At 33.0% G+C, this 25,738-nt stretch overlaps 1 protein-coding gene across 4 annotated transcripts in view; it reads right to left on the bottom strand.

Annotated features, from left to right (window-relative positions):
- TPR (translocated promoter region, nuclear basket protein) overlaps window positions 1–25,738 on the bottom strand; it is a 58,299-nt gene that overhangs the window by 22,228 nt on the left and 10,333 nt on the right. For all 4 annotated transcript variants that reach the window (XM_081026904.1, XM_081026906.1, XM_081026905.1 and 1 more), the window contains exons 12-38: window positions 25,421–25,512; window positions 24,959–25,156; window positions 23,027–23,134; window positions 21,904–22,130; window positions 21,082–21,245; window positions 20,501–20,634; window positions 20,267–20,415; window positions 18,772–18,934; window positions 18,070–18,204; window positions 17,487–17,627; window positions 15,582–15,747; window positions 14,349–14,515; window positions 13,203–13,355; window positions 12,659–12,775; window positions 11,259–11,462; window positions 10,970–11,154; window positions 10,387–10,534; window positions 8,672–8,809; window positions 8,442–8,573; window positions 7,188–7,318; window positions 5,848–6,058; window positions 4,604–4,747; window positions 4,039–4,237; window positions 2,855–3,060; window positions 2,588–2,649; window positions 1,745–1,953; window positions 426–698 (exon numbers count right to left, since the gene is read on the bottom strand). In XM_081026904.1, coding sequence (XP_080883030.1) covers window positions 426–698; window positions 1,745–1,953; window positions 2,588–2,649; window positions 2,855–3,060; window positions 4,039–4,237; window positions 4,604–4,747; window positions 5,848–6,058; window positions 7,188–7,318; window positions 8,442–8,573; window positions 8,672–8,809; window positions 10,387–10,534; window positions 10,970–11,154; window positions 11,259–11,462; window positions 12,659–12,775; window positions 13,203–13,355; window positions 14,349–14,515; window positions 15,582–15,747; window positions 17,487–17,627; window positions 18,070–18,204; window positions 18,772–18,934; window positions 20,267–20,415; window positions 20,501–20,634; window positions 21,082–21,245; window positions 21,904–22,130; window positions 23,027–23,134; window positions 24,959–25,156; window positions 25,421–25,512 — 4,356 coding nt within the window. The remainder of the gene's footprint in view (window positions 1–425; window positions 699–1,744; window positions 1,954–2,587; window positions 2,650–2,854; window positions 3,061–4,038; window positions 4,238–4,603; window positions 4,748–5,847; window positions 6,059–7,187; window positions 7,319–8,441; window positions 8,574–8,671; window positions 8,810–10,386; window positions 10,535–10,969; window positions 11,155–11,258; window positions 11,463–12,658; window positions 12,776–13,202; window positions 13,356–14,348; window positions 14,516–15,581; window positions 15,748–17,486; window positions 17,628–18,069; window positions 18,205–18,771; window positions 18,935–20,266; window positions 20,416–20,500; window positions 20,635–21,081; window positions 21,246–21,903; window positions 22,131–23,026; window positions 23,135–24,958; window positions 25,157–25,420; window positions 25,513–25,738) is intronic.

Genomic DNA, 25,738 nt, shown 5'->3' with positions numbered 1-25,738 from the left:
AATACATCTGATCCACTGTTATTACACTGGTATATAACTCTTATTCACAAAGTTTACAGAGGATCTTCTCCAGTTACTTAAAACCCTGGGCTTAAATAAAAAAATTTTCTTGTATTTTTAGATTTGAAAATCCTTATTTGTTCTTTTCTTAGATGTCTTAGTTTTCAGGACCTGTATTAAGTTACATATCGATTTTATGAGATGTATCATCTTTAAAATCCGTCAAAACATAACTGGAGATCTAAATGACAAAAATGAGTGATCCAGAATAGAATTCAGCAGTAAACATGAAATAAAACGTTAGGAATACATTTATCCACTCTAATGGTAGAAAACAAGTATGTACAAAGAGTACTCAAGATATGTATTAATATATTCAAGAAATTATAAATACACAGGCCTACTCTAACTTAAATTAATCTTACCAGTGCCAAATACTGCCGTGGAAGTAGAAGGCCGCTCAACTGGCGAACTCTGAACCACCTCTACTATGCTTGGAGACAGCTCTTGATTTGCAGGCTCAATCTGAGGATGACTCTGTTGAGTGGGTTGCACAAAAGCCGTAGCCTGTGTTTGCTGCTGGACAGTTAAAATGGGTTGAGGGATGGAAGGCTGCACATTAGGACTAGTAGAACGAACAGATCCACTTGTGCTTCCAAAAACTGGAACATGTTCCACAGGTCCTTCTGATTGCATAGCTGAAAAGTAATCATAATATTTAATGCATTAAGTCTTCTGTTCTTACCAAAGCTGGGATTACCCTTCTTATTCTGTGTTATAGATGAGTTGTATAGTTATTTAGGTACATATCTCTTACCACTCACTAGACAAAAACACTGAGGGTGAATGCAATGTATTATGCATTTTTGTATTGCCCATGTGACTGGTATGGCAGTAAACTGCTGGCTGAATCAAATAAATATATGAAACTGTTTTTTGCATCTACTATTCTACTTAAATTACGACCAAATGAAATGAATGAAAGAAGCTCAGAGTCAAATTGTAAGTTTTTATTAAGCATCGCTTTCTTTCTAATTGATATAAAATAACCATTAAGTTTAATTGGCAATATATCTGAAAATCATTGTATAGAATGTAGCTGAAATATTCTGTACTTTCACAGCATATACACATATATTTCTAAATGCTTGAATACTGAATTCTAACATTTGTTAAGACACGAAGCTAAGGATATTGTATTTAGTAAAGTTTTACTAAACACCTATCTTGGAGTTGCGATTAAATAATGAAGATTCTTACCTTTAGGATCTCAATCTAGTAAGATAAAAAGGTATGTATTAAAGTGAACTGTAACTATTGTAGTACGAAATGCCATGGGAACAAAGTGGAGAAAGCAATTAAAAGGTCAGTTTCAGTGAAAAAGTGGTATTTGGGTCAAACCAGTGACTCAGTAAGGTTTTCCAAAGTGGATTTCATATCATCTTTCTTTGCTGTTAGAAGTGAAAATTTTGATCCCAGAAAAATATGCCATATACTTAGAGGGCTGTATTTACCCCCCTTTTCAGTTTACAAACAAAATAAAGCAGAAAGGGAGTGAGGGAGTTAGTCGCAGTCACAAGTATCCTGGGAGGTATACACTTGAAAAGATTAACTGCGCACTTTTATCATCGTGTCTGACTTTAGCTTCAGTGGAAGCCTCATTTATCCTTAAAGTTACCATCATTCTCTCATAACAAACCTAAATAAGCAAGCAGTCCAATCAGATCTGTGTGATTTTACTTACCTTCTTGTGATTCCACTTGTGTAGTGGGCATCACTGTTGCTGTTGGAGTAGTAGTAGGATTTGTAACGGTTGCAGGTGTAACCATTGGGCGGATACTGGCCCTGGGTGTTGACTTATTTCCAGCCATAGCTGCAGCTGTCACTTTACTTGGAGTAGACACAACAGGAGTTGGCTTGATATTAGCTGTTGGTGGATCTGATGTGCTGGCACTTACAGAGGGGAAAATGCAAGAATAATTGAAACTACTATAATATTCCTTATAAAGTACATACACTTTATCAAAAACAAAGCACACATATTTCTGAAAGTGAGTGTTCAACAAGTATGACTTTATTAATTCTGATTTTCCTAGCACTGTTTTGGGTAGACTTCCGGCTAATTAAAAAAAAAAAATAATGTATATATATATATTATATATATATATATACACACACACACACATATATAATATATATGTAAATATATATATACACACAGGTGTATATATACATATATATATTAAAGAAACTGATTGTCATTTTAGTTTTTGTTCACTAAATATTTCAAACATCACAGGAAAATCAGTAGCCTATCTTAGAAGTCAATCACATCATAAAGATAAAAGATGTTTTCTGTCACAAAGCTCTACCTGGTAAGACTGCAAGTATGCTGAAAACATGAGTTCTGGGGGGGGCGGGGGGGGGAAGATGCCAAAATATATGATGCAATTTTGCGCAGATAAGTAGCTTTAGAATATATTTTTGTACTTAGAGTACAGATTTGTTTTCTTCCCCTAGATCATTAGATCTTTCCTGAGCTTTAAAAGAAAAACAGATAATAGATTATAAGAGAACTAAAACTTACATTCCTCTTTCACCAGAAGCTGGAGTTGTTTTCAATGTGATCTGTCTCTGCTGTTCTGGGACCTATATAAAAACAAAATCATAGGTTATCGTGCCTACCTCACAAGAGTCCATTAATTAATACCATCAAAATATTTCAGTTTTTTAATTCTCTCTGTACTTTCTGCTTAGCCAAAATTCACTGTGACAAAAAGGCTCCTAAATCACCCCATAGCTTCAAATAATATGTACAAAGACATTTGTCATTTAAACAGAATGAGCTAATCACCTTATTAGTAGGTTCTTGAGGCTCATCTCTCTGCTCAAGGTGTCTCTCTTGATGCTCCCTGAGTTCTCTTTCCAAGCGACTAATTCGACCTTCATATTGGGACTTAAGAGCAGTCATACGAACATCCAATTCATCTTTCTGCTGATCTAAGGCTCCGTTCCTTTGTTTAAGCTCTTCATTTTCTTTAGTTAGCTGATCTTTTACGCCTAAACAAGTAACCATGTGATTCTATTAATATTACAATCAAATAATGGAAATAAAGACTATTTATGTGCTTAATAGATACTCAAAGGTTGTATCAGATTCTACTACTGAACTTTAACATCTGCAATAATTGTGGTACACTATACATCTCAATAGGCACAGTTCTAAATAGATCCATATTTATTACTCCAATATAAAATACACTTACCCCAACAAAAAAATACGTAACTTTCCCTAAGATCTCAAAAAAGCTAAAGGATCCATCATAAACTGCAGTCAGCATAAGCCCTTTTAAATGGCCTTTAATATTTCAATTATTAAATACAAGGATATTACAAATTGCAAAATTTTCATTTCATATCATCTATAGCATATACTAAAAAACAATTAACTTTATTTTTCTATGAAATAAGTTGCTGGGACACTATCTTAGAGATCATTTAAAAATTGCTCATAATAAAATCCAACTAACTTGGCATTTTATTTACCTACTAAGCAGGTGGGCAAGCAAGGTATAGTAAGGCCCTGAGTGTTGCAGCACTGAGCGACCATAAATCTGACAGGATATTATCCCTGAAGGAATAGAGGGACCCTCAGTGAAGAGAGGCACAGAAAAATCCCTGGGCTGGTAAGATCCAATGCTGCCCAGTGTACAAAAGGGCTCGGGACAGTACACTGTGGACCCAAAGGATCTCCACCAGAAGGTCGTAACAGTTACACACTAAAGCAGGAGAGCAGCACTCCCTATCTGCTTATTATCAGTTAACAAATAAGAAAGACTTCATATATCAAAGACATAGTCATCGCTTGAAAATTAAGATTCCTCTAATTGTGTGTCTAATAAACCCAGTATTTAAAGCACACACATACACAAATTACCTTACAGTATTTACTTTTTTACTTTCCCATTTAATTTTAAGCCCACATCAAATAAATAACTTTTACATCAAGTTCAAACCTTAAAGTATGTGGAAATTTACCAGCTAAATGTGCAATTTTTGATTTCGCTGCTACAATAGCCTTTCTTGTTTTCTCTTCCTTTTCAGTTATCTGCTGTCGGAGCTGCTCCTCCTGTGTGGTTCTATCTTGAAGATCCTGACGAAGTCGTGAAAGTTCTGATTGAAGCTGCACAGCCTGTTCTTGGAAATTTCGTGCTTCTGTCTCTTTTTCAGACAATGCCTTTTAAAGGGAAACAAAGTATTCACTATGTAAATCAAGCAAATCAATATAAACTGCATGCCCTACAGACTTAAAATGTAAAACTTATTAATTTGCTAATTTAGATTAAATAAAAGTATAAACATAAAATGGTGGTCAAACCAAGTAATAAGTGAACACTTGGAAGATGATTAGATACTACTCACATACACAAGTCACTCAAAGTAATAAGGATAAAATATATACATTTCCATATAAGAAAAATGTTACCGCTTAACACATTTTTTCAATTCCTTTTTATGACCGAATAATGTTCCATTCTACTTCTTTAGGTATTCAACAAGGAAAGAACTGGGACATAAATATTTCACTATTTCACACTCATACCTTCTGCAGATTCTCTACTTGACTCTCAAGTGATTTTGACTTTGCTTCAGCTTGGTTAAGGGTTTCTTTGAGCTCCTGCATTTCCTGAAGTGAGACATGCTGTTCCTGATGGTCTCCAGAAGACTGAGCTGAGGTCTCCATGACCTAATATGACAGAGCAATAATATATTTATACGTTTATATTCAGTAATTCCACTTCTACAGGTTCACTGAAAGAAATAATAACTATATGAAGAAATTTATCTTTAAGGGTATTCATAAGTGAACTTTTTATGGACTATTTTAACGTCCAAAAGTAAGTTATTAAATAGATTACAATTTTCCATACAATTGAATATTAACTAATCAAGATGACATGCATTGTTTGACATAGAACTGCTTGGAAAAACAAATCACTCATCTGTAAAGAAAAGCATATTTAAGTGCTAACCGTGGTTAACTGAGTAGTAAGAATTATGGATTTTTTTTTTCATATATTTTCTAATCTAACATGTGCTACCATATTTCCCTGAAAATAAGACCTAGCCAGACCATCAGCTCTAATGCATCTTTTGGAGCAAAAATTAATATAAGACCCGGTATGACATATGATATGACATGATATTATGACCCGGTCTTATATTAAAATCAGACTGCGTCTTATATTAATTTTTGCTCCAAAAGATGCATTAGAGCTGATGGTCCGGCTAAGTCTTTTCAGGGAAACATGGTAAATATGCAACTAAATCAACATGCAGTTCTTTATCTCTGGGAATTAAAACAAAATCCAAATTCAAAATATAACAAAGATTTGATAATTCTTTTTGGTAGGTGGGTGGTTAACACAGTCTACTTATTTAAAACTATGTATATAACACAACCTGATTACTTATAAAGAACTATCATTTTTTGATATACACAGTTTTAGTCAGCAGTGAGTTATAAGAACAGTTGTGAAAAGTGAGAATATTTGAAACTGGAAAACTAAAATATCCAGCATTTATTAAAATTTCTCTATGAATTTAGTGTATTTTGGGACATATTAAAAAGCCCATTTTAAATCAAATAAAGATATCATATATAAGCTTATATTCAAGCTTAGAATCTAAACATCAATAATCAAAATTATGAAGAAATAAGATTTACGTCATCTTTATACATAAAACTATAAATTGTGTAAAATTGTGTATATAAAACTGTGTACATAAAAATGATACACTGTTCACATAAAGTGTACATATGACAATAAAATCACTTAAAAATACCTTATCCTGTTGTGCTTTTAGTTCTTCATATTGAGTCTTGTACCTACGTCCAATTTTCTTGACTTGAGTAATAGTTTTGACTTTTTCTTGGATATCAATTATTTTGGCGTCTAAGTCCTTCTGGACACTTTCCTTTTCAGCTTTTACTTTATTTAAATCTTCCTTTAGACTCTGGATTAAGTTCTGATTGTTAGTCAAAGATGCATTTGATCTAAACAAATATAAAGGGGTAAAGAAGAAAGATTAAATATATGAGACTTTCAAATTTTAAAATCTTTTAATACATCTTTACTGTTGTTTTAGTAAGATTTTTATTTAAAAATCCCAAAAAAACCCCACACACATACTTCAAAAGATAATTCCTTATCTAATGAATCTGTGGTCCTTTAGCAAGGTATTATTTGTTTATTACATAGGCGTACATGGCCATTTTAGAGAAGAGAAAAACCAAACCACAAGTGGTCAAGTAACACGCACAATTTTACACAGTAATCAAGTGCTAGTAAACAGATTTTAATCCACATCTGCCTGATAGTAAAATCTACACTCCACTCCACTGGGAGTTGAGTAAATATGTTAGGTTTTGCAGGCCACATACAGTTTCTGTCATATGTTCTTCTTCTTCCTTTTTTACAATACTTTAAAAATATAAAAATCATTCTTACTTTATAGGCTATACAAAACAGGTTGGTGGGTTATAGTCTGTCAAACCCTGTTCTTTTATCATGAATTAAACTGAAATCAGATGACCTGCATTAAAGTATGGGTACTTTTCTGAATCTTAACTTTCTCGTTTTTTAAAATTACGTAATGTTATCATACAAGAGATAAAATGTTAAGACTATTATGGAAAAGGTAAGAAAATATGTATGATATGGACAACTGACATTAAAGCTTTAAAAAATAAACCGGAAACATTAATTTTAATATTCAACTTATCTTTAAAGGGATAATGTAAGTTCATCCACAATATTTTAACCTAAAAAGTTTCTTTATTAAACTTTCAAAATATATTCATGAATATATTCTAACCAAAAAAATAAATAAAATAAAAGTCTATTTGCTAAAGTTATTTTGACTGTTTAGAAAATAAACACATTTAGCTTTAGACTCATAGTTTTAAAAACAGTAATAAAATATAGAGAAGTAATTCGTGTATGAAGGCATAAAATTATTGTTTGCTTGGCTCCTTAAAGTGAAAGGGAAAATCACGTGTCAGGGCTCCAGCATTTTCCATTCTTTCTAAAATCAGGGAGCACTTGGTGAGCCGTATAAAGAATAGAAATAAACTTCTTTAAGATTTCATATATTATATACAATTTAGGGATTCTTCCATGTACCTTGCAATCTCAGCTTTAAGTCTCCCAATTTCTTCAGTTAACTGTTGAATACGCTTAGTATGAACTTCCTTTTCAGAAAGGAGCTTCCGATATTCATCTGTATCTGGATCTTTCTGTTGATTTACTAGATGCTAAAACAGCAAAAAATGCACAATATCGTTTTTCATAGGTTTTATCAAACTAATGTGTTACAATAAAATAGTAGAGTAATTATGTTTATATTCTGTATCTTGCATACACAGTGATGAAGAATCAAAGTACAAGCTAATTAAGATAAAAGCTTTAGTTCATTTAGCTAAAAAGTCTAGTCAAATGGAAAGGGAAATAAAGTATGTCACTAACTATTCATTATATTTTCATAGCTGCAAACAAACATTTCAGAATAGTTACAATGGAGCCAAATAAAGGGATCCAAAAATCTACAAGCTTCTAATATTAAATACCTAATTCCATTAAAGTGAGATTTACAGGAAAAAATTGTTTATAATGTTACTACAATCTAAATAAAAATATGAAAATAATCCTAAATGTAACTGATTATATTAACTAGGAAAGAAGGCAGCACAATTTAATAGAAATATATGTAGATTTGGGTATTAACACCCTCTTTTCCTCCCTTTTCAGATTGCGTGAGTGATAAAAAAAAAGGAATAAATAGGCACTTAAATTCCACAGTTCTATTCAAATTAATAATTAACTTTTCTAGAGCATTTACTAGGTGCTAGGTGTTACGTGTACTGCTTTACATTTATTACTTAATTTTTGTAAAATAAAAAGTGGCATTATGTCCTCATTTTTACAAATGAGGAAAATTAGCTCAGAAATTAAGAAACTTCCACAAATCACATAACTAGTATATGACGAAGCAGGTTTTGAACTTTTTGTTTGAATATAGATGTTTCTGATCACACTAAGTGATAATGGTTTTGTCCCCCCAAAAAAGTTCCCAGTGAACAAATCTTCTTAAAGTACTTTAATAAAGTACATACATGCCTTTTTTCATGTACAAAGGTATTTTGGAGATAAAATGAGAGCCAAATTTGGAATTAAAGGAAATAAATGAGCCATTTTTTAAAAATTACGAAATATCAAACATTTTAAAAATTGAGTTGTATGTACAAGTAACATAATAGGCTTTCACTGTTAAACACACAATTTTCACTAGTTCTTCAAATATTTTATCTCCTTAATTTTTACCCTGTTATTTAAAACTAACATGTTTCCATGTTTCAGAATGGGTTTAACTGCATTTACCTGGTTACGTGCTTTCCAACGTTTGACATCTTCTTCTAGTAACTTCTTCTCTGCTTGCAACATACCACTTTTCTCACTCAGCTCAGCATTTGCTTCTTGTAATGGTAAAATATCTAATTCCAGTTTCCTCACCTGAAAACAGTACCAGTATTTTTTTTAAATACCTGATGTAAAAATTCGTATGTTATTAAAAATAACATGCCTTTACTCTTGATTAGTAAGTTCCAAACCTTTGCTTGCATCTGCTGTAGATCCTGTTCTAGCCTCTCCTTTTCTTCTCTTAGCATCTTATTGGTCTCCATAACTACGTTCATTGTTTCCGTTTTCTTCATCAGTTCCTCATGCTGGGCCATTGTTTTTGCAGTTACCTCAAGATTTCAAGCACATGTATTAATATACACCAACATCTAACAACAGGCGAAGACCTATCTTTTCTTACCAGTTCTAATCTTCCCTACAAAGAAGATTTAAATGTCAACTTTTAAATATAAATTTTTGAAAGTTTTTAAAAATGATGTATGTTAATTACAAAGAGTTTAAACAAATGCAAGAAATTATAAGTATGAAAGTAAAAAGATACTACAAATCCCAACAAATAATCCATCTTAACATTAGGTGCAGAAATCAATCCCGATCTCTTTCTATAGCTATTCTTTTTCTTGCTATACTGAATTTATTCAGAGTTCTAAAATAATATTATTTTGGTGTTTCCCCCCGCCTCCCACTCTTGTTCAGAAATTCTTTTTCATTTCATTCAGCTGTTTCATCACTTTGGTTGTGAACAATTTTACTGAATACTTGTCCAAGTGTGAAAAACTTTTTCCCTCTCCTCATTGGATGTAATCATCCACCTTCTGCACGTTACTTTACTCCTTCACCATTTAAAAGCTATGACTCATGGCTGCCATGCTCTATTGTTCACATTGGGTAGACATCCTAGTATTTTTGATATAATGTGTTCCTTTTTGACTCTCTTCTGACTGCATGTAAGTTTGCTTTCTTCCCCTCTGAACCTGTTTGTGGGTTGAGCATTTTCTAGTATTATTTGCCTTTCTATAGCCCAAGGGAACAGCAAAGGAAGCAGAAGAGATGGATTCTGCCCCTTTTCTCCAAGTGTTAACTTCACTGAACTGGAGGGTGTGTTCAGTATTTCCATGATGAGATATATTTGAATTTGGGTTGTTTTCTCAACAGGATATAATTCTGGAAAATTTCATTTCTGTCTGAAAACATAAATGCCATAAATCCATTTCCTTTCCCATTTCAATGGTTTCACTTTAGCAGTCATTCCAACTACCTATCAGTTAAAATTAGATAAATGATTCAAAATTTTAATTTCTTTCCTTCCAGTTGTGGGTTATATTACTGCATCTCCTCAGAATGAATTAAGTTTTTGGGTGGTAGTGAGGGTTAAGAAGTTGACCTGTGTTGCAACCATCTATTCAATACAGCATTTTCTTTTCCTTTCCTTTGGTTGATAGTTTTTACTACTTTTTGTGCCTTTGCTGAGGAAGAAATATTCTGTGGCAGTTTCAATCTACCATGTTATCCTAGAATGACTATCCAGATGTACATTTAATGACAACTATAATAATTAAGGCAACTGAAATTTATCCGGCACCAGACATGATTCTAAATGCTTCAGGTGCACTAACGCACTTAATCCTCATTATTATCATACCAGTATTACAGATAAAGAAATTTAAGAGCAGGGAAGTTACCCAAGGCACACACACGTCTAAATGGTACGAAGCCAGAATTTGAAACCAGGCAGTCTGGTTATCAACATTCTCTTACCACTATATACTGTATCAGTGTCTAATAATGTTTAATGAATTTACCATTTTAGGAAGAATACGTATTTGAACTTAAATTTTATTTTATGAGAAACTAAAATGAGCTCCTCTCGATTTAACAACTGCTTTCTTACAGCTTGCACACATACCTGGACTTTCTCCCTTTCAGCATTGAGACTATCCTGCAGCTCCTGCAGCTCTCTTTCTAAAAGTTCAACCCTTTGTCGATAACGTAGACTCTCAACCTGAGCCACCTCAAACCTTGTTTCAGCAATTTCTTTTTCTCGTCGTATAAATCTATAAGAGCACACAAGATTTTATTTGAATAAAAATGACAACACAACATTTCAAAACTTGGGTAACTTTTAAGATAACAAGATCCATTCAGTTTAGTAACTATTTTTACGTTTTCATTAATAATTGGAGATATATTTTTTATTATAGACAGTGGCTTTAGAAATGTATATCTTTACTTTTTCAAAGAAGCCACTCAAGTTCTTATTATCGGATTCAATTTAAAGTCATTTACTTATTAAATTAGAAAATTACAGTATGTCTAAATGTCAAGTCACCACTAACTGAATGTTAGTGGCTTTGGTGGCCAACAAGAGACAGAATGAGCTTTATACCTAAATAGCACAAAACCCCCACTTCTTTAATTTATACATTTGTAATTTCATTTCATAGTTGTTATACCATAGAAATAAAACAGTAAAAATATATTGGGTTTACCTGAGAATTTCTAAAATTTGTTCTTGAGATTTTCCTTCTTCACTGAAAGATATATTCAATGGACCTTGTACACCTTCCTTCACAGAGGCAACGACCTTGTCACTTAATTTTTCAATCTGATCATGAAGCAATCTATTTTGTTTCTCTAGATCTTCACAGCGAGACACGCACTTGGAAACTTCATCCTGTAAGCCAACAGTCCGTCATAATAGCAGATTCCCTCATGTACATTAAAAAGAAAAAACAAACCTTTCAATTCTCCAGGACACTTTGTTATGGTGTACTATACCTTTAACATTCTCTCTCGTTCCTCCCAAGATGCTTTACACTCCAACAACTGTGACTCTGCTTTCTGGGTTGTTTCTTCCAAATGTTGACGGACTGATGCCATTTTGGAAACCTGTTCCTTGGCAGCTTGCAGTGCTTCCACATCGGCAGCGTGCAGCATGAGTTCTCTCTCATACTTATTCTGAGCTTCTACAGCTATTTTAGCCTGAAAGAGATTATTCCCCCATTGACACAAAAGATTAAAAATCTACAAAGCTAGTCAGTACTAAGAAAATATGCACAAAGAATTATAAAAAAAAAAGATAAGAAAAAAGGAATAAAAAAATATGCACGTTGTGTTCTTTAAAACAAAAATGAAGATAATCTAAATATACAAAAATAGGATAATAATTAAAAGTTATATCTATTCAATGAAATATAAAAGACCTGTTCTAAATGAAACTTATAAAGAATGTGTAGCAACCTGGAACAGACTTTATGAAATAAAGGCTAAATACAACTCAGTTACATAAAATACATGCATACACATGTACACACAGAAACTTAAAAATGAACAAAAGGAAATGAAAAGAATTTATTTGAAAATTGAATTATGGATACATTCTGATTTTAATTTCCAATGTTACTCTGGCAATAAGCCAAGGATACTTCACTTTTGTCTCACCTCTGAAGCATTTCCCCGTATTCCATTCTTAAATAAATTGTGATACACATACATGTTATGTATATGTAAGCAATAAAGAATAATAACCAAATGAATGGCTATTAAAATACCACTGAACTTAAAAATGAGAGCATTACCAATATTCTTACAGGTATTCTTTTCCCATTCTACTATCTCAATAATCCTCATTCTCCTGAATTATGTTTTATCACTTCTTGTTCACCAAAAATTATTAAAGTCTTATCACATATGAATGTGGGCATGTGTGTACATATACATAAATAACGTGGGGTTTTGTATTTTCAAAGCTATAAAAGAAGTGATGTATAAAAATAAGCTCAGTAATGCATTAAAATGTTTTCAAGAGGTCCTCATTTTGCTGAGAAAGTTATCTCTATTTTGTCTATAACAGTTTTGCAGTCAGAACTAGCGAAGGAAAGCAATAGCAGGAAAAAAAAAAAAGATCACAAATGAGAGCTAGTACACATTTAATCTTCTATTCCTATTTTGTATTTTTTTCCCATTTGCCAAGATGGCCTTGTTAATGAATACTGCACTATTTACTTTTAGCTTGCATCTATACTTTTCAACTGACTTTAGTCCAAGTTCCACAAGTGTGGAAACAACCTTGTATTTTTGTAGGTTCACCAATCCCCCAATGCATTAACAAACTCAAAGAACTGTCTCCTCAGATCAACACTCACATATCAATGCCTGGCTATGACAGCAACACTTACCTGTTCCCGACAATCACGTCTGGCTTGCTGTTCATTACTCAAAGCTGTGCTTGCTCTCTGAAGAGCTTCTTGTACTTCATTCTGAACATTATTAAGTGTTTTCTTTAACTCAGATAACTACATTGGAAGAACAAGATTAAAACCAGAGTTAATTGCAAACTTACTTTAAAAATACTGAAGGCAGATTTTTAAAAAGCTCAATTTGACAAAAGGGACTACTTACTAAATTTAAAACAGTCATAACTTGATATAATCTACTGTACAAAACTTGCAGGTCTATATTCCCTACCTACTAATATTTGCAAAAGCCAATTCTCAAGCAGAGGCTTCTAAAAAGAAGCACTGCACCTACTTCCTAAAGTAGTCTAAAATATTCAAAGGAAATGTACAGATGCACTGAGCAGAATAAAAGATAAAACTAAAATTGTTGGATGTGTTCAACCAATACGTATTGAGGTGAACTGGATGGTAACTAATGAGCTATTCAAAAGAACTCAAATCCTTACACAGAGAGAAAAAGAATATGGTTGATAATCTAATTTACCTGTTGTTCCATGCTTTCTATGGCTTTTCTCTTGTCATCCTGAAGTTCCTGTTTTTCCTTCTCTACTTCCATCAACTTCTTTTCCAACTGTGTCTGAAATTCAGCTGACTCTTTTAAACGAACTTCGATATTTTTATGTACTTCTTCTGTTACCTTCACCATCATCCAAACAGTAGGATACAAAAATTACACACATTTAAAATTATACAATTACTTTCTCTAAATCTAAACTAAACTTGGAAAGTACTGAAATTGTTTGTATATAAAAAAAAAATCCATCAATAGGATTAAAGAGTTCAGAAACATTTAAAACTATAAGCATAATTTACCTCTTAACTTAGCTATGGGCCATTTTTCTTTTTTGAAGTGAAATTTCCAATTCTCATTTCTCCTTCAATCCTCATTCACTTGCCTAATCTATCTTTACTACTACTAAAAGATTTCCCCCCACACATATTTTCATTCCCATGATGTCAACCACAAAAGGATCTTTTAAAACTGTGGCCCTGGACTACTGCTATACCCTCCAAAATGAACTTTGTATCCTTTAATCGACTACATTAATCTTTCTAATTAAAACAAATTCTGGCTATGACACGTGGGAAAAAATCAACAGTTCTTAGTAATCTTACAGATGCAACATTCAAAACATTTCACATTTCGTTCTCAACTACATTTATGACTATATTTCTCACTACTTAACTCCAAAAATTCGAAACACTAGCCAAACGGTTATCTGAAGCCTTTCTATTTTGGCTGAGGGTTCCTAGCACATGGAATAACTTTCTATCTCTGACTATCCAAGTGATACTTTCTTTCAAGGCTGTGGACAAATGCCATCTCTTTTGTGAAGTCCTACATACTCAGGAGAGAAGACAAATAACCTTATCTACCTCCCACTCACATCAACATTTGTTCTGTACCTTTCCTACAGCAATTACACCCTCCCTTGTTTTATGAATTATGTGGATGTTTTTGGTTTTATCTGGTTTATGAGACCAAGCATTTTTAAAAGGTAAGCATAATAACCAGTGTAACTCGCCCTGGCTACAGAGCCTATCAAACAGCAGGCTCCGAAGTAAACAAACAAACAAACAAAAAAAAAGTTAACAAATGCCTTCAAATTGAATTCAAAATTGTATATACCTGTTTTTCCTTATTGAGGGATTCTTCTAAACTAGTAACCATTGCTCGATACTGTTCCACATTACTAGTACTTGTTTTGAGTCTCTCCTTCAAATCGTTCACCTGCTCTTCTGTTTGCCTTAGTTGACTTAGAAGTTCATCCACATCTTCTTTGTTGTTAGGCTGACCTAAAAGATTTCACAGGTTTTTTAAAATTAACATTTTAAATGATATTAGAGGCGACTGTTATCAAAGAGTTTGTGAAATTAGGATTAAGGCTCAAATGTAAAAGTACTTAACTATCTAGGAAGTATATTTCAATCCACGCTGAATAATGAAATAGAACAGCTATTTTATCAGTATGTTATTTCTTCAAAAAAAATCAAGTATTTGAAATGTGCTATTACAAAAATTAAGGAAAGGATATTTAAAAGAGCAGAATACAAAATATTTCTATTAAACTAAAGAGCTACTTGAAGGAATTATCATTCTTAATTTGTCATTTAAACAGTGTTTACTCTAAAACACCAAATCTTAAATTATTTAGCCCAATTTTCATTCTAAAATCCACGGAAAGGAAAAAATTCCAGATTGAAAAGAATGTTTTCTTATCATATGATATCAGTAAGAAAAGACTATTGAATAATCCTATGTCTACAATATATATCACATATATTTAGATATACACATATACATACATGCACACATACATATACAATTATGTTATGCTTTTTATTTATCTTCTACTGAGAAATAAAACCATATAGAAAGATTATCTGGACACAAAGGCTTTATACTTGAAATGGTTCATTCCCAAAGAAAAGCAAAATCTACCAAATCTTTTACCTGAGGCTATCAATCAATGAGCAAAGATTAGGAATACCGATCTAAAAGACACCAAACCAATCAGTTATTTCTCTCCGGTGAGCCTTATCATTACAGACTAACAAGAAATCTCATCACAAAGGGGAGCTTAAAATTCAAATATTAGCCTTCCTCAAAAGAAATAATTGAAAAATATCAATAAATGGTTTCAACGATTAGAAAACTAAGACCATACCTTGGTTGGATGCCATGCAGAACTACTGTGAATTTCCAAGTCTGCAAATTTATTAACTAGGACTCTACGTGAGCTTTACTGTATGAACAGTAAAGTGTTTTCTTTTGCTAGGAGTATCCACAAAGGAAGGATATTTCTTTATAGGCTCTGTTATAAACCTGAAGAAATACCTCATTATCAGTCTATTTATTTACCTTTACCAGGTCTCTGCGAAGACTGAGAAGCAAGCTGGACCTCCATATTACTAAGATGCTGTTTCAATGTAGCACTTTCCTTTTGGGCATTTTTTAATAGCTCTTTTGTATTAAGATGAAGATTTGTCTCAGTATCCAGCTGTCTCTTCGTATCTAAAAGTTGAACCTATAAGAAAAAAATACATTAACCCTACAAACGCTACTTTTAGGTTCTTAAATAATTACAAGTTTAAGATATCTTTTTACAGAACTTTAAAACTCTGGCCAACATAGAGTAACATCAACCAGATTTACCTTCCCATCTGAAACCAAAACACAACCCTCCCCAAACAAACAGACACGGATACAACACCTGAAACCATTTTACATTTGTGGGTTGATAGGAAATAAGAGGCGAGCCCTACAATTTCTCTAGCTTACTGATTTAAGCACATACAGGTTATGGGGGAACATTTGAGATCTCGCTTCCCGGCAACTGTCGTCAGTTATGGCATAAAACTGAGCTTCACTATATGAATAGTAAAGTTTTCTGTTTTGTTTTTCTTTTGCTAGTGATAGGGTAGGTAGAAAGGTAGAAATGAGCAGGAGAAGGAACCCGCCCTGTCAGGAGGCCCTTTGCAGCTGCTCCTACTTAGGTCACAGATACCCTGCTCTGCAGGATATCATAACAAAGATGGGCACAAAACAATTAGCTCAGCAGGATATAGTATATCTGTAAAGCAAGAAGAGGGATGGGAAAACATCCCACTTATTAGAATATACATCCTGCTTCTCAGGGCCACTGTAGGGGGCTCAGACAACCTTGGGAGCAAGAAGGGAGTAGGAGGCATGCCAGCTGGGAGAAAGAGATACTAGAGAGCGACAGGGGGAGACAATTCTACCCACAGAGATAAAAACCCTCACACAACATAAGGAGAGGCAGCTTCCTTCTCTTGGGTCAGCCTGTTCCATGTCTCAGTGTACTCGCTTTAACTAATAAACTTCTTGCTGTCCTATGCTGCACAAACTCTGTCCCTTCATGGAATTCTTTCTTTCGAGACAAAAAGCTGAAGTACAACGTCATTCCTGGTAACATTAGCACCCACAAAGAAAAGGTATTAGGTTGGTGCAAAAGTAATTGCGGTTTTTGCAATTGTTTTTAACCTTTTAAACCACAATTATTTTTGTACCAACCTAATATTTATTTATAGCATGTGTTACAAACGTAAAGAAATATTTTCTTATCAGTCTAATTATTTATTTATCTTTACCAGCTAATTGGTAAAGGTAAATAAATAAATAAGCTCAAATTTATAAAACATCTATCAGAGAGAAGACTGCTGCACAGATAAGAGTACCTTGGAGATTTGCGGAGGATTCCTCTTGAATAATCAGCAAAACAGTGACCAGTGCATGCATATGAAATTACCCTACACAGGGTCAAGAATCATCCAGACGGGAGTGAAGCGTGCCTGGCACTCAGAGTCAAGAATAATGCCTGTTCCTAGCAGCCAGACTGAAACACTCCTAAGGCAATGGCTACTGGGACCAGACCTGAGGAAGGTCTTGCCTCAGTAATGGGGAATAATTAATTGCAGGCTGAGTACTGCTTTGGCTGTGTCTAATAAATCGTTAAAAGCAACAACGCTCAAGAGTCAAACTATTTTCAATAAACTTTACTGCATCACAGAACAAAGCTCATAATTTATAGGAATACAAAAATATCCAGTACTCAACAGGATAAAACTCACAATGTAGCACTCAATAAAAATTACTAGGTATACAAAGAGGCAAGACAAACTTAAAGAGTTGGTAAGAAGTCTCTTCAAAACCATGCTTCAACATGAGGTGGTAGTGTGTCCATACACCAGCTTAATTTTCGAACATAAACAAATCTACAGAAATTCAGAACACTGACAGACTCACATCTAGATTTCTAGTAAGGGTATGCCTTTGTTCCACCTCATTTTCCAACTTCTTTTTTAGATGAGATATCTCATGTTCCAGTTTTTCTATCTGGCTACTAAGCCTTTGTTTGGTTTCCGTTTCAGATCGCTCTAGTATTCCCTAAGATAAAGAAAAAATTCTTGATTATGCTTAAGAAAAAGTTTAAAAAAAATAAAATACAAAAATTAAAGGCTAGAGGGCATTACAGGTTTACAACCCAATTCTACATAAAGAAGTTAAGATTTGTAACATTTACCAAGTAACTTATTTTGACATTCTACATATTAAAACATCTATTTGACAGGAAACATTACAACAGTACCAAAATTTAATCTTGTAAACAAACTATACAAGACTGTAAATACATATCTGAAGATTAAAACTGCCAATTTCACCAATGCAATCAGGTCTCTTTCAAATGTTTTATTTAGAATAGTGGTATGTCTTAAACCCCAAAATTCAATGATCATCACAAATATGATAAAAATGACATAAATTTTCTAATTAAGGAAATTTCTAATTAAATTTAAAAATGTTTTTATGTGCCTTTTTATTTGGTTACCTGAATTGTTTGCAGATTAGTTAGCAGCAAGTTTTGTCCTCTTTGTTCAGCTAACAGAGACTCTCTTTGTTGAGAAAGACGAACTTCTGACAATTTAAGCATTTCCTTTTCCTTTTTCAAATTTTCTGCTCTTACCTTCAGGGCAAATACAATTGAAAGAAAAATGTTGGAAAAGGAAGTGTCAAATGTAATAATACAATTATAAAATTAAAATGATCCTTCATGACTAAACATTTCTTATTGCTGCTAGAGAGTACATCTTTTCATTATATAAAAAAATATAACTTAGTGTCATTTATTGAAATATGAAGCAAAAATTATTGGGAATACCAATAGATCGAAGAAAAAAAATCTTGCAATTACCACAAATACATACGATTTCTTTGCTGTAACAAATCAGACTTTAAAACAACAACAAAAAAAACTACGTACAGTTGACCCTTGAACAACATGGGTTTGAAATGCATGGATTTACTTATCCTGGATCCACTTACATACACATTCGTAGATTAAGTGGACCTGTGCAGTTCAAATCCATGTTGTACAAGAGTCAACTCTACCTGGAAACCACGTAGTAAGGACCTTTAACACACAAACCTCTCAAATATCTGTTATACCAACTAGTAAAATCAAAGTAATAACTAAAATACAAATGTCAAATGAAACTTGTAATGCCAGTTAGAGGAAAGAAATTGGTCTCACTTCTGCAACAGCTAGCTTTTCATTTGCTCCTCTCAAATCTTGCGTCATTGTATTGATGATCTGTTCCTGCTTTTGAGTTGTTGCGGTGAGTTTCTGATTTCTCTCATGTAGGGAGGTTATTTCTCGGCGATATCCTTCAACGTTATCTTGTAACATTTCATAACTTACATGAAAGCAAAATAATTCTATAAACAACTGAAATACTATATCCAAATTAGCTCCTTAAGGAATTTCACAATAGCATAATTTTAAATGATTAAGACTATGAAAAGTAGCTTTTTATAATAATGTAACACCTTCATACTTTTTTCTCAACTCCCAAGTTGGCAGTTAAATTCAAATTCTAAATAAGCACAGCATTTCATGTTGAATTAATTTTTTAATCTTATTCATTTACAAGAATTTTAATCATATTCAAAATAATGCCAATACAATATTCATACACCAGACACCCACCATAACATAGGATGCAATTGAAGATATTTACACATGGTTAGTGCTGGATTTTTGCTAGTTCTTTTTTCTGCTATAACTCTTCATCTTATTTTCTTATGTGCTTGAAACCTTAGAAAATGGCCGGCTAGAGCTATCAACATAAGGGAAAAAAGATGCTTTCATATGGGATATCAAATTTGGAATGTATACAAATAACTTCCTGCCATATTCTTATGAAAGCATAGTTTTAGCATGTAGCACAGCCATACCTCATTTTATTGAGCTTTGTAGTTACTGAATTTTTCATGAACATCAAGGCAAGACCTTTCACCAGCAAAAAGATTATGACTCAGTCAAGGCTCAGATGATGGTTAGCATATTTAGCAATGAAGTATTTTTAATTAAGGTATGTGCATTTTTTAGATATAATGTTATTGCACACTTAATACACCACAGTAGAGTGTAAGCATACGCACTGGGAAACCAAAAAATTCATGTGACTTGCTTAATTGCAATATTTGTTTTATCGCTGTGGTCTGGAACTGAACTAGCAATATCTCTGAGGTATGCCTGCATACATAAAAATAAATTTTGTCCTAACTAAGCTAACAAGTATTCAACGTGTCTAATAATAACTATGGAATGCAATTAACTATTATTCCTTTATAAGGGATCAAGAAAGTGAATTTACCCAAAATTATCTATTATTTACTTCTCTTCTACCTAGAAAAGGTTGAATGAAATTTGCTTACGTTCCACTCATCCTCTGGTGCATTTATAAAATAATTAAGTCTTACAGAAACAGGAGCTCTTTCAATCTCAGGAAAGAAAACTAGCAATATTCCTTATATGAACTTCAACTGTAAGTAAGTACCTGGACCCCATAGCAATGCCCAAGAGAATCATTAATCAATATTAAAAATAACCCCCATAGCTTCTCATCTGAATTATGGCCTACAAAAAGGTAACACTATTGCAATTTAACCCTTGAATTTAGTTCATTTGAATACTGAAGTATACCATTTAGACTTCAATAATTTTTGAACAAAATAAAATTTACCGTTTAGAAGCAAAATCTAGCTGGGTAGAAATTTTAGTGTTTTGTGATCGCAAATCTGTGACTTGATCCTGAAATTTCTCAAGCTGCTCATTTTGTATTTTTTCATTATCTGTCTTTTCTTTTTTGTAGTTTTCAAAAATTTCCTGCAACTAAATATTAGATAAATTATTAGAAGATGACACTGTGTTCTCGTAAAACCTAACCCAACATAAAGGGTAAAGGTGTGATCTTTACCTGTTTAAGGGCAGCCTTGGCTTCTATCACCTCTGCTGACTCAATTATAGGTACTGGAGTAGGAGTGGAAACAGTCTGTGATGTACTTGAACGTTTTGGAGTTGACACAAGAGAAATATCGTCTAAGCTTGAAGCTTCAAAAACGTAAAAAGAATGCTATAACATTATTTTGCAAATACATCATCACCATAATCAACAAGCTAGATTTATTTAAATAAAATCATAAGGTTATAGAAATTAGGAAACATTACTAAATAACCTATTGATGATTTTTGCTATCGGATTACATGTAGTTGCAGATTAAATGGTAAAAAAAATATATAATCAAAATAAGTATCTTAATTCATTGATTCTAGGATGCACACTTTTCAACAATGGTCAGCATTTCTTCTTTTCTAATAATACCTGAAATAACAGTGTGTTTTAGGATTCATGATCTGTTATTATCAATCATATATGAAGTCAAATTTGAAACTGTTATTGGAGTGAATACTTTATTGTAAAATCCATTCACCAATATACATTTCAGAAAATTTTCCAAAAATACTCGGACACTTTTAAGATAACATACAAAAACCAACCTTGTAAAGGAATGACAACTCCTGTTGTTTGTGACAACAAAATACGGTACATATCACGCTGACGAACTATGGAATCAACAAGCTGCATCTGATGTTGTCGTGCCTCACGGAGTTGTTCCAGTTCAGTGAGGGCGCTCTCAAGTTTGAGCTGAAGCTCACTGATCCTGTGGGAAAAACCATCAGTCTATTTCACAGGACTGAGATTCAGAGGCAGTTATAATTTTTACTGTAAAATGACTAGTCTTTTATCATTTACCATTAAGCATAATGTTTTCAACTCTCTTATCCTTTCTTTTGTCTGCTGACATTTTAAGAACCACTTGTAAAACCATCACCATATAGGACTCAGGCACTCACCACTGTCATTGGAAATATTTTTTGAAAAAATTAAACCAACTCCACCCAGTCCAAACTCCTGTCTTCTCACATTCACAGCCATTCTTCCTCTAGCACTGAATACATTTTTTGAAAAAATTCTTTACTCTGCTGGAGTAATTAATTCCTCATATCTCCTCCGTGAAGTCAGGCCTATTCCCTAAGGTCTAGGCTAGGTCCTCCACCTCTGTGCTCCTATCTCTAGGCTTTATCTATTATAGCACTAATCATACTGAATTAAAATTACCTACTTACAGATCCATCTTATTATCAAACTCATCCACAAATTGAGGTCCCTGAGAGTAGAATTTTTTTGGGGGGGTATCGTGTTCAGTATTTATTTTCTCTTCTAAATCACTATATTCCCATCCCAGTATATTCCCATTAGGGTGTACATAAGACGTTTTCAATAAATGTTTGAAAAAACCAATGTAGTCAACAGCTTACTTAGATGAAGTTGTTTCTTGTTCTTCTCGTTCTCTGGTTTCCCCAAGTTCCCTAAGAGCCACTAAAAGACGTTGATTTTGCTGTTGAAGCTCTTCGATATTTCTGTAAGATACTAGATGCTGGGATATCACTTCAGATGAACTGCTTATATCAGCAGAGCTTACTTCCTCATCACGAATTACATGGTTACCCCTGGCTTCTTCAAGTTCCATCAAAAGCACTCTAATCTAAAAACAAAGTTTTAATATGTTATCAAATAGTATTGTTTTTGATTCTGGAAATGTTTAGAAGAAAATGAAATTTTTTAAATGAAAACACTACTTTATAAACACCATCAACTTCTATTAAATTATCTTTAAAAATATCAGGCATATCATTTTAGGTATTAAAACCTAAATAAAATTTTAATGGAAAAATTATTTTTCATTTTTATAAAAGTGTGTAATGAAATCTGTTATGTTTAAAAGCAGCCCAATTATAATTCCAGAAGCATGGCTCAATTTTTGTAAAACGGCCAATTATAAAACACACAAAAATAGATACTCATTGTGTGTACATGTGTATGCTTTCATGTATATCCTTATGTACGATGGGGCAAGACAGCATGGTAAATAGATATTAATTCCATTCATGTGAAATTTTTACGTATTGTGTGTAGATCCACAAACAAAAATTCGGATAAAATAAACAAAAACAAATCTAAATTTCCTGACTAATTTAATCAAAAAAGTGGCGGGTAATGCATATAGCATGGATTTACAGCAGTAAAAACAAAGAATGCTTATATATGTTTATATATGCTCACATTTGTACATATAAGGAGAATGACGTGAAAGAATATACTCTGGGACTTAGCCAGGGGAAGAATTTTTATTTATCTTTGAGTTATTTCATTTATTTCAACCAGTACCTATAATTTGAAAATGTATGGAACACTCAAAGAAAAAAGAAAAAAAGGGAGGGAGCTATGAAGAAACAATGATTAGGATGCAATTCTGTTACAGCAGTATTCCTAATTGATGAGAATTTCACATGTGGTAGTTCTCTTAGATACTTGCAGATTCAAACATTACTGGGCCATCAGTTTAGGAAAAAAATAGGAAAAGAAACAAAAATTTCTAACCTGTTGTGAAAGATCTTTTATTTGTATTTCCATTCTCTGATTGTCTCTTTCAAGTACAGAAGAATGTTTGTTGGCTTTATCAGTGGCCTCCTGCAAACGCTGAATCTCCTTTAAAATGCAAATTCAAGTGAAAATGAAGGAGTCATATGACTAACAAAAACATACAGTGCTCAATTACCATGGTAATCAACTTATAAACTAAAAACATTCTACATAATACAGTAGCTCCAAAGAGGAATTTCTTTACATGTATTTCTTACTATCTCAAAGATTGGTCATTATAATGCTCATCACTGTATTATCAAATGCTTTTGACAAAAAGCATATGACAAAACACAAAATGTCAAAAATTTTGTTATTAAGACAAAAACAAAGGACTCCATTATAATGATAATTATTATTACACTGGTTATCTGGAAATAAACATCAAATCAGTAAAAAATTTTGGGGAAGTCACACAAGATTTGATTTTATAAAAAGCACATTAGGAATTAATTCTAAAGCAGTAGCCAATATGACAAGGCTATTAAAAAAACATGATAGCATATGCAGTGCTTTGCAAAGTTTTCCATCACAGTATCTTTAGGGATTTAGAGCCACAGTTTTAAGGAGTCTGATTAAGCACAAAATATCTTAGAAATCTTATGTTTTCTCATTCAAACTTTGCTTCTTAATGTGTTGTTTTCACAAAAAATGTTGTAAATACCATTCAAGTGAAAGATGGCTTGTATTTATCCTGGTGTTTCATGTATCTCTGAGTACACTGCCCTAAGGTAGTCAATTTCAGTAGGAACAAGTATATGACATAAGGAAGCTGGTGAATATTCATGAAGGATGGCAATGATACAAATCTATTGTGTTCAAAACGGAATTAAGATGCGAAGGAAGTTATTTGGTTATAAAACCCTGAAAAACTAACAAATGAACACCACAGAACCTAGACTGAAGTAACACAATGTACGTTATAAACAGAAGATTCAGTTATTAAAAAAGATACAGAAATTATCTTTAAATCCTTTGGCAGTTATGGAAGAAAGTAGTAAGGGATTTTCATTACTGTGCGTTAGTAAAGAAGGAACAAAGAGGTTTTCTCCATATTGAACAGCTGCTATTATCAGATTCTTATGCCCTAGTTCTACCTCACTATTCCCTTCAGACAATGAGCTCCTGGCAATATGCTCATTCTCAATGGTGAGAAACTCAAGAGGGTCTAATGAGACCCAGGGGACCTCTTTTCAAACCACCACCACCCTAGGGGAAAGGGTGTCAAAAAGCCAATATTCTGTTAAGGTAAGACTGCTAGGTATTTTCTGATTCAGGAAGACACGAGTATACGTAACATACCTTGACTTAAACTGCCGTGTAAATCGTATTAGCAACAGCAACAAAAGTTTAAATTAAGGACACAATTTATTTATATAACCTTGAAAGGTAAAAGATATTTATGAACCTCCTCGATATTTCAAACATGCAAAGAACAGTAACAAAATAACATTTATAAAGATTTGCCAAATTGTTAAATAGTATGAAAAAGTTCCTCCCAGTGATCAAAAAAATATTTTTTAAGAGAATGTCAGAACTGCATGGCAAAGACCATGCTAAATTTAGGAGAGTTCCATTATAAAGAGAGATTGCGTTTTTAATTTGAAGAGTGGCTATTTATCATCTGTTACAGAACCCTACAGAACACATCCCAAATGTCTTAAAAAATGTAAAGGCTCTCACAATTTTAGCAAAATAAAAGTAGAACATTTTGTGATTATAGGTGTTTCATAATACAGTAACAAACTTTAAAATGTTTAATTACTGTATCACTGAGAAAAGCATATTTAGCCTTTTCTGACTTCAATACTTTAATTCTAAGAAAACACTACATAGTAAATAATTTCTCATACGTCTTTTCCCCACAGCTAAGTTAGGAACGGAACCAACCTTCATAGCTTGTTCAAGCTTAACAGATAAACTCGCCACAGCTTTCTGGGCACGTTCATACTCCTCCCTCTGGCGTTTCAAAATTGGTGCTTTGGCTTCAACTTCTTTCACTATTTCATCTAAGTACTTATTAATTCTTTTGTTTTCTAGTTTCTCCAAAAGCAACTGATCCTGAGTTTCCACATAAGCATTATACAGCTGAAAGCAGAAGAGGAATGATTTTAAATATAGGTATAACAACAGCAGTATACAGCCCATCTTCATAATAAACATTCATTAGCACTTGAACAAGATAGAAATATTTACTATCTGTTACATATAACCAGGAACCAATAAAGCCTTTCCAAAAATGACACATTAATCATCAGATGATTTTAAGAATAATTTTTCTAGGGATTAAGTTTCAGAGAGATGTGAACACTTTTGCTGGGGGAAAATAACAAAATTTAATACCACTCTTACCTCAGTTAACTTCATGCCAGGTTTCACTATCTTAGCTACGGCTGCTGCAGTAGGAGACATGGCTGCAAGCTCTTCTTCAGATAATATGGCTCCTGTGCCAACACATAGATATCTGGTATATTTTTGTAAAATTTCAAACGAAAGCCACTAATATATTTTTCAAATAAAAAGTGATACCTACTGTACATTACGTATAAATTCCTATGAAGATTTTTAAAATATGACATCAAAGAGTCAGATAACACAACCCAATTCTAAAAATCATGAATTACAGTTCTGGAAACTGACACACAATTACATGTGATCAAATCCGACAGT

Source organism: Rhinolophus hipposideros (assembly GCF_964194185.1).
Source record: "Rhinolophus hipposideros genome assembly, chromosome: 19".
NCBI classification, from domain to species: Eukaryota; Metazoa; Chordata; class Mammalia; order Chiroptera; family Rhinolophidae; genus Rhinolophus; species Rhinolophus hipposideros.
The sequence above is the reverse complement of the archived record's forward strand: the minus strand, read 5'-3'. Positions and strand labels throughout refer to the sequence as shown.